The 10,311-nt window shown below is 32.6% G+C and overlaps 1 protein-coding gene across 1 annotated transcript; it reads right to left on the reverse strand.

Annotated features, from left to right (window-relative positions):
• Nucleotides 1-1,918: 1,918 nt before the first annotated feature.
• LOC108739795 (innexin inx2) lies at nucleotides 1,919-4,865 on the reverse strand. Its single transcript, XM_018473857.2, has one exon. It carries the CDS (start codon nucleotides 4,304-4,306, stop codon nucleotides 3,227-3,229), a length of 1,080 nt encoding a protein of 359 aa, XP_018329359.1. The 5' UTR covers nucleotides 4,307-4,865; the 3' UTR covers nucleotides 1,919-3,226.
• Between the last annotated feature and the right edge of the window lie 5,446 nt (nucleotides 4,866-10,311).

A 10,311-nucleotide genomic window follows, 5' to 3' on the forward strand; every position in this document is an offset into this window, starting at 1 on the left:
GACTCCCGCAAATACCACTTTCTATTTCTTGTGAAAATTGCAAAATGACGCGTTATTAGGAATTTTATAGTTTATCTTTTGTTGTTTTAATGAAAAGGGGCACCCATAAAACTTACGTATCAGGACCTGAATATCCAAGATCTGTCATTTATAAAATATGCAAGATTATACGCTATTTAACTAAGAAACATAAACGAGTTGAATTTTTACAGTTATTGTTCAACTATTTAAACTTCTTTTGTATTGTAGCCCTGAGAATACTTTATAACTGAGCGCATTACATTGGTTTGTTGGTTTCACACCAATAAAAACCTTTTACCCTTGCCTGACTTGATTTTTTTACAATTATAAAAGATAAGTGTAAGGACTTGAAAATACAAGGTGAAAAATATATATACGTGTCTGTATCTCTATACCTTTGCCTGTAACGATTTCCGGACCTAACGACGAAATTACAGTGGTCCCTTCGTCGTCGTTATACCCGAAATCCACTGTAGTTATATCCCTGTTAGAGAAAATACGACACACTTTTCTTTTTCTACTATTGTTATGCCCACCGATAATTACATTATTCTCTCAGATCACAATATTAGACAATGTAAGTACTTCGTTCGTGTTGTATTTTTCTAAGGCAACCCTTTGATCCTATCCTAACTGCTTTTTTACTGCTTTCCACAATATATTACTGATGTTGAGTGCAGCAGGGATAAAAAATTTACGGTGATAAGTAGATCAGTTTTGCTTAAAAGCTCGAGACATTGATAATCGTTGCGGCTGATTTTTCTGAAGAAATTCTGAAATGTTCAGAGTTAGAAAAATGGAGACATTTGAGTTAAAGAGTTTGGAATTAATTATAATTAGTATTATATATTAAGGGATTAAGAAATGTTCGAGTTAAAAATGATTTTGGGTTACACGATTCGAATTATTTTATATTTTGTATAGCCTGAAAAGGTCAACAGACCAAGCTGGCGAAACGTCTCAAACACTTAAACTATAGAGAATGCTCTAGAATAGTTGTAGAATATGTGTAATTGAAACAAAAGTTACTATCAGGGATTTTTTTTGTTTTGATCACATAACCTAAAACATAAATGTAATTAAATATCCGTATTGAAACGTATTTGGTAAGAGAACATTATCTGGTAGTAGCAAAAATTAAATCTTCGTGATTATTGCATTGAAATATAGGTCCCCAAATTTGGATAAGGTATCCAATTTAAGAGACACTTTTTTTGAATTAGGAAGTGACTTATTCTACTTCCGATTACTTTTTATTCCTTTACGATTGAAATATAGATTTATGTATACGTATCATGTTTTATTAAGGTAAAATCTTATAAAATTATTAGTGTTTTATTCACACATAAAAATTTGAATATAGAAAACTATCCAACATTACGCTACTTTCCTCTATTGGTATTTAACGTCAATATTTTAAGTACCAAAACAATACTGTGGTTTGACTTTTAACAACAGGAGATACCAGATGTTATGGATTATAAAGATAAACACATGTAACAATAAAAAAAATACTTATTAAACTGTTATGATGCGTCATTTTTACCTACCCACATAATTATTCGTATCAGTAGATAACGTCGTCATAGCTTGTAAACCAAAAACAATTTACGGATTTTGTAAGAAAAGGATTAAGATCTAGGTATAGTTTTCTGATTCATTTATTAGTTTTAATCAGAATAGAGCTGAAGCATTTGTAGGTACAACAACCAATTAAATTAAATCGTATTTGTGTACTGATTCCCTGAACCATTTATTAAAGATAATTGTGTGATTTTAAGGGAAGATGGGAAAGTTAGTATCAATTAAAAATCAATAATGACTACACCATACAACAAAAATTAATCATTATTAACGTTTCATTATCGCTGACAATTAGTAAATAACCAGAACAACGGCTGATAAAATATATCTTTATTGCATAAGAGAAGATAAGACAGCATGTATAGCGGCAGAAGATTCACAATTATTGTTGGTACCCCGAGATAAATTACCATGCAAAATTATAATCTGTATTTTGTAATTATGTTATAAATTATATTAAGGCACTGACGGTTTATTACTGATGTAAAATTACTATTATAATAATAATAATAATAATATACCTAGGCAAGAAAAGCCCGTCATCCGTCGTCGTCGTCGTCGTCAATATATTATTTTCAATTATCAAAACTTTTAAACCGCGTCGTTAACATACCAATATGCATATACATACATCATAATATATATATGTATACATACTCTTAAACTACACATCACATTGCATAATGTATAAAACACAATAACATAGTTAGAATGTATTTTATTATTTCACCTAAGAATGTCAGATCTATCACAGAGAATACGTTCCGGAACTAAATGATAAATCCGCTCGAGGCTAATCTTATAAGCAAAAGAAACCTAGCGGAAGTAGGACCACACCGACAGAATACATCTACTACGTACAACAATGAATTACTACTAAGAACGATTAAAAACTGCCTCTTCCAATAGTAAAAGGGTAATGAAGCATATGCGTTTAAAATGAAAATTCGTATGTTCAGACAATAAATATAGGGATCGTCGAATGTTTAAAAAACGCAATCATAATTTAACGTAGTAGCTTTATTTACTGTTAGAGTGGTCCCGATGTATAGCAAGCGTTGTTCCAGAACGGCCTCCGAAATATGAGTGAGCCTGCATATAATTAATTATCCTAGAGCTTGTTAAAAATTGCATCGAAAATTGAAACGTTTGGCAGTTTTATCTACACAAATTACACTAATCGTAAGATAAATGGAATTTGACAATACACATGCGTATGCGTAATAAAAAAATAAAAAAAAAGAGTAATAAGAGACCTTGGAATGATCGATAATAATAATCGCAAAAATTACTACACAATAATAAAAACGAGTTTCACCATATTGTACGCGCAAATAATTTATCACAGCCATACTACAAAGTTGGCCATGCTTTTCTACAGTCTTTTGCTCCTGCAATCACAGAACGTTTGGTCCCTTAACCTAAATTTTGCTTTGTTCGGAATGAAAGTGAGCATTTCAACATCCATACATTTATATGTACCTATTATGTATGAACATGGGCGCGCAAATGGCCCCTGGTCAACACGCCATCAACTTGTGTCCGTTACTATGCCACTATAGCACAAAAGACACAAACACTATCCAACATCAATTATTTAATCAAATTAGATCTGCCGCGACTAAACACTTTCCTTGCCCTCGAATTTTTTCGCTAAATCTGATATGATCTCTTTGTATATCAGCGGGTCGATATTCTTAGCCAGTTGACATAAAATAAACCAGTCTCCTATTTGGCACTTCCTGGCTATTGTTTCTATTTCGACGTTAGCTGCTAACCTTGAACGAGCCCTTAGAAGGTAGAGCCTCAGCTTAGGACCCATAACAACGGCCGCTCTGTAAATTAACGAGATGCCTGACAGGATGCTGAGAATAATGAACCAGAACCATAGGAACACATAGATTTTCTCGTTGACGATGTTCAACGGCAACACGCACAAACCGTCGAACTTTTGCACCGATCCGGACGGACCATATTTGTGAAAAGTGCACTTTGTAACTTTTGGAAATACTCTAGCCATTGGATCCACCCGTTCTTCTGGCTCCATTTCCGTAAAATGAATGACTTCGCTACCGTAGGTGCTAAATTCACCGTCGAGGAAGAAATCCATGAAGAAAATTTGACCAACTACGTTGATGAAATTGAGCGCTTCACATATAAAAAATCGAACCGCGTAGAAGTTCTGCATGTGTAGATTACTCGTAAAGTAATCCACCAGAAGCTTTTTGCGATCGGTTTTGCAATCTTCACTGACGATGGGACAGTTGAGATCGAGTACCAACATTTTAATTCTTCCGCCTTCCCAGGTCTTCCAAAGATAACGAGGAATGTAGAAAAGCATGGCCTGGAAGAAAAGGACAAAACAAACCCACTGGTAGTACTTGTGGTATTTGACTTCATCCTTGCCATCAACGTGACTTGCAACTCCTGGTTGTACCAGATCTTGTCCGATACGACCCGTAAGTCTGTTCGGGATGGTAAATGTCGAGTAAATCCAACAGTAGGTGTCCATTACATTCAAAGGAATTTCGTCGACAATACAGTCGATAGGGTCGCCGATATATTGTCGGCTGGTGACCAGCAAAGAGAACGCCACGAGTATGATAACGGTGGCTTTGTAGTGTAGTCGAAAAACGTTGTTGTCGATGCATACTTGATCGATTTTGAGGAGCCCCTTAACGGAGCCGAAAACGTCAAACATGTTGGATGATTTAAACAATTACTTTACACTAATACACGACTCAATTTGTTTTAACTTAAAAGAAAAGAGGGCCAATTAATGTTGGCACAGACGGCCCCACGTTCCTCGTACACCTCACTCTACACTCCACGAGCGGACTGAACACTGTCGCCTGCATAAACTGCCATGAGGGGGGAGCGAGGAACTGGAGGGAAACAATTGTTGTCGATTGGGCCTTCTCTACCTAGCCTCTATACAGAGGGTCGTTGTCTGACGAGTTTCACCGGTCTTTCGTTCGTTCGCTCGGATGCTGATGCGTTTTAAATGTGCTACTGGAAGCGACTGGTTACGCACTTTTTCTGACACTAATTTTCTTTAATAACAAAGCACGCTAGACGTCGTCGTTTTCGAAGTGATGATGCGGACTCTTAATAGGCGGACAACTGGGTTACACTTCTAAGAAATTACAGGGCATTTGAATTATTGGAATTTAATCTCTGCTCCTAATATCAATTGTCTATGGTTAGTCAACGTTTTTGAATTAATACGAAAAGAGAAAAACAAACATAAGGTTGCGTACGTAAACACGTACTGGTATACGTATACGCTACGCTGATTTACAATAAGCTCTGATTAATTTCGTTTGCTATCGGACTACTTATAGGATCACGTTATCAAGATGATAATAAATTTATCAAATTACAATAAGGAATCCCATGTAAATTTCAAGATGCGCTGTTAAATGTAAAGTGCAAGGCACTTGGCGTTCCAAGTTTTTGACGACTGTGCTGTGTATGTATGTAGGTAAATATTAATTCGGTCAAAAGTTATTTGACTGATATACAATAACGTAAGTAGCTTCAGTAATTTTGAATTATAAACTCTGTTCTTGTATTACATTTCAAGAAATCTAGAAACAAATAAAACAAAAATCAACAGTGTCACGTGATACACAAGTAGGTAGTACCTACTTGTATCATTTGGTTTTGAAAAATAAATAGAAACGACTATTTTATCGTTCGTAAATATTTAATAGTATTATAAAATTCCACTTCTTTTTAACTTCCATTCGTAAATAAAATTTTCATCCAGAATATTCTTATTGTCACCAATACACAGATTAAATATTTTAAGTAAATTCCACATTTCCAGATAGAAGTAAGAAATGACGTTTTAAATTAAATTCCGATCACGTGTTCTATGTATCTTCACTTTTCAACAAAATAGTTTCTATAAATATTAATGTGAAAATTAATTTTCAATTTTTAGCCACTATAAACTACCTCAGGTTAATGAGGTGGTCAGAGCATTAGTGTGTAAAGCCAAAGGTTCCAGGTGCAATACCCGGCGAAGGTGTGACAACAGCAACAAATTTTTCTGAGGTGGTTTATAGTGGGTAATAAATTGAAAATGAATTTGTACATTAATATTTCATATTAACCACTATTAAAAATGTCAGAGTGTTTCATAAATGAAAGAGAGAGAACAATTACCAATTTGGCAGTAGCGCTATCTCATCGCCCTTCGTTGTAGCAAACGTCTAGTGATGACACACTCATATATACTCGTAACCTTCGTAACAACTGGTACACAAACAGGTTAATTGCACGTATATCAAAAGCTATATTGAACCTTTTTCGTTGAACATATTAGGAACTTTTTTTTCGATTTCGTACAGGAGAAAACTTTGGTCCATTAACAAAAAATTTCTGTTTTATTTCTAACTAGCTGTCCCGGCAGACTTCGTACTGCCCCAATCGATATATAAAAGACCTAAATTTTTGTATAAAATAAACTTAGTTGACAAATGTCAAATATTATGGTTGCGTTCAGAAATTTAATTTGACAGAACTTAAGATTTATCAATCTACATAAAAATAATCTGAAAGATAGTTAACAACTTTCATATTTATTTACCTTTTAAACCTTCCTTGGACTTCCACAAATAATTCAAGACCAAAATTAGCCAAATCGGTCCAGCCGTTATCGAGTTTTAGCGTGACTAACGAACAGCAATTCATTTTTATATATATAGATAAACAATTTTACGACCTACGTTCATTGTAAATTTGTTTCATTCAAGTAACAAGTTTTGCCACCAGGTGGTACATGCCTATTTGATATCAACTTAACCTAACCTAACCTAACCTGAAATAGTTTATGGTGGGTAATAAATTGAAAATTAATTTTTACTGGCATCCCTCTCATCGATGATTAAACATGTAACAATGCACAAATAACTGCTTTATAACAGGACAACTGTCTAACACAAACCTAATAATGGTAGCCATTTCAAAAAATATCAATATTAATCTACTTATCAAAGAAACTAATAAACTGTCACGATATACTGTATCATGGTTCCAAGCGCAGGTAAGATTTAGGTTTGTAAAGGAAATAGGAAGCGCTTGACAATGAAATAGCAGATGATTGGATATTTTGAAATAAACTGACGATTTCAGTTAAAAATAACCAATCTTTAGACGTGTTTGCATGTCAATATTCGGTCGTGAGGGTCATGTAGATAGCATGTGGTAATATGGTAGTTAGCTGTAGCCAAACACCCTCCGGCAAAATCTATAGATTATGATATATGTAGTCAAATGTTATGCATCATCTACAACGGTACCATCCAACCAAATTTGGACAGGTTATGCTAGTCGACTGTAAATTTAAGAGAAATGCATTTATAAGAAATCAAAGCCAAATCGGGGACAATGTCACAAACAACACCTACTTTTCGCCTCTAAAACATTAATCTACCGTTCTATCTTAAAACCTAATGTTTGTAGGTATCGTTTGTAACGTTAAATCATTTATTTGTTACCCCGATTTATAATAAAAGGACAGAAAGGAAATTATAAGAATTTTTGAGATCCATATGCATATAAACATGTAGATATTACGTACACTTACACCATTAATATTTTCAAAAATAGTATTATTAATTATCTCAACCAATACGAAAAGTATTTATTAAAATCTGAACATAATGTACTGACGCTATTTACAGAAAAAATGGTACTGTTAAAACATGAAGACAATATCGCCAGAAGCTGCAATGATACCAAAAAATTCGTAAATAACCATGTGGTAAATGTTGATGAGGTACAGCCAGAGATTTTTATCGAAGGTGCTTGGCTTGAAAGTAAGAGACAATTTGCTTGAAGCTTACAAACTTTTGTATTTTTTATGAAAATGCCAGCAATGCTTTTTTTACTGAATCGTTAATACAAATAAAAGATTGTAAAATTTGATTTTGAGATTTGAGATTGATTAAATGAAATTGCCTTATTAGGGAATCTACCTACAACTCTAGTTTAAGCTGCCACATAAATATAAGCGGTAAAATTCTTTAATAATAGATTTGGTTATATTGCACAATAGTAATTGATTCATAGATCTTCGCTCAATTAATCTATGTTACATATACTTATAGTATGTCTGATTAGTATTCAGGAATATTTGAAAGGTAGGATTTGGAGGCAGTGTAGAGTGCATCTCGTGATAGCGCCACAAAGTAGGAGGTGTAAAAAATATGCGCAAAAAATATCCTAGTTAACGAGCCTTCAATGATTGAGAACTTCTGTCAATTTGGCAGCCGCGCTTTTAGCCCGACACACTTATATCTACTCCTAACCTTCGTAACAGCTGGTACACAAACAGGTTAATTCACGTATGTCGAAAGCTATATTGAACCTTTTTTTACCAGTTTGGCAGTCGCGCTATCTCATCGCCCTTCGTTGTAGCAAACGTCTAGGGATGACACACTCATATATACTCGTAACCTTCGTAACAGCTGGTACACAAACAGGTTAATTGCACGTATGTCGAAAGCTATATTGAACCTTTTTTATTGCACAAATTAGGAACTTTTTTTCGATTTCGTACAGGAGAAAACTTTGGTCTGACTCCATTAACAAAAACTGTCTGTTTTGTTTACGGAATTTTGTATTTTTAATAAAGAATTTTACAATCTACGTGCACTGTAAATTTGTCCTTCATTTAAGTAACAAGTTTTGCAACCAGGTGGTGCATGCCTATTTGATATCAATATAAATACGAGTGATTACCTGCTAAAAAATTGTGAAAAGTTTTTTTTTCTGTTATAGTATCTAATAATAGAGATAATACTGATACAATAAAATCCTCTTAAAATATTCGAAGGATATGTTTCCATCAAAAAAGTAAAAGGACGGAACAGCTTATAAAAAAAATCATGTTAAAATAAAAATGTGAACGAATTTACAACTTTGTAAAATAATCACAAGAAATCTGTGTCACGTATTTGTCTAATGATAACGTTGCACATTATAAACGGATTCATTTTTTATCAGTATTAATGAGGTACATGGTTTCCAAGCACTTTAATTTATGATAGGTACTCTTCCTTTTATTACAATTATTTTTAGAAATAAAAAATTTTATAACACCTGTGATGAACATAAAATTATAAACATTTTTGTCCTCTAAGATAATACATGAAAGAAATATGTTTATGTACTTCAAAAGGCGAACTAGTTCAATTAAATTGTTATAAACATATTACCTGTCATAAGCATTTTTGTATTATTACTGATGCAATTGAGTAATAAACACAACTATATACTTATAAAGATAACAATACTTTAAAATTTTATATGGAATTATTTTCTTTTAACCAATGTACTTATTCCCTTATTACACGTGCCATGTAATACTTTTATCAGTAAGTAATGATAGTACTGCTTGTATCTCTGTGACGCAAAAAATTGTAATATCGTTCAAATTTTGTCTCTTTTCTTCTTTCTACTATAACAAAAAATTAAGCATATGCAATTCGGATTTAGGATAGTAGTTACTACATGTATATCAGATAATTTTAGATATTTTTAATTGTTAATTTCAACAGCTTCGTTTTAATTACACATATGTCACAAAGTAGTCGCCAACTATAAAAATCCAATATGGTTGACAGTAGCCACATTGTATAAATAAAACGAAAGGTTAATAACTAAAATTTACACCCAGTTAATTAGTGGGTAAAAATTAATATTAAGTACAGAAAATAGTAATATGTTACGAATCAAACAGCTTCCAATACAAATAAACAACAATTTTCGGGAACCTGATAATTCTAGGAGGATACCTGTTTAGTTTGTTTGCGTCGTCAGTCCGGCGGTAGTTTTATAAACAATCATTCGATATCAAATTTATAACAACCGAAACTCGCTCTCTCTTTTAAAAACAGCTTTGGTAAAAAAGGAATAATCATACCACTTTTATTTGCACATTTGTACCTGTAACGTCGGCTGTAAAGTTTCATTGTATTAATAAATCCTTATTATTATTCAACTCTCTCAATAAATTTAAATAATTTATTTTGATTCATTCGTTTAATCCTTTACCACTTTAGTTTAATTTGACTCATAAAGAAAAGTAATGTGTAGAAAAAGTAAAAATAAAAAATTGCCCCTTTTTAAAAACATTATCACAGAAATCGAAAAGAAAACAATTTGGATACCACAGCCAACACCTACATTACGTTTCTAATTCCCACATTGCCAGTAGATTATTTTTAATTAGGTAATCAATAAATATTTGGTTGGTGTTTTTTTGCTTCAAATATGTAAAAATATAGAGGAATACAGTCGAATAAAATGTGACCCAAAACCTTTTAAGTCGAATTTCTCCATTTCTATTACTCCTTCATTGTTTCGAGTGCTAATATTATATTATGAATTTCTGTTTCATTCGATTTATTGTTAATATTCTATAGAACAATCAGCCACAGCGATAAACAATATCATATTTTTAATGAGGCACATAATATGTATAACTAACTTAAATATAATTTGTATGCTTTAAAATGTCTCAATTTTTAGCACGCAATTACAGTTGAAATTTTTTAATTAGAACATAATTGGTTACTTTAGAAGGTTCGAGTAAGGGAGATTTAATCATATATAATATATAAAAATTCCAAATATATATTTATAAAGATGTGACAAATAACACCCACAAAGAAGTATTTTATTTACATGTAC

This window comes from Agrilus planipennis, unplaced genomic scaffold (genome assembly GCF_000699045.2).
Source record: "Agrilus planipennis isolate EAB-ADULT unplaced genomic scaffold, Apla_2.0 scaffold43, whole genome shotgun sequence".
Classification (NCBI taxonomy): Eukaryota; Metazoa; Arthropoda; class Insecta; order Coleoptera; family Buprestidae; genus Agrilus; species Agrilus planipennis.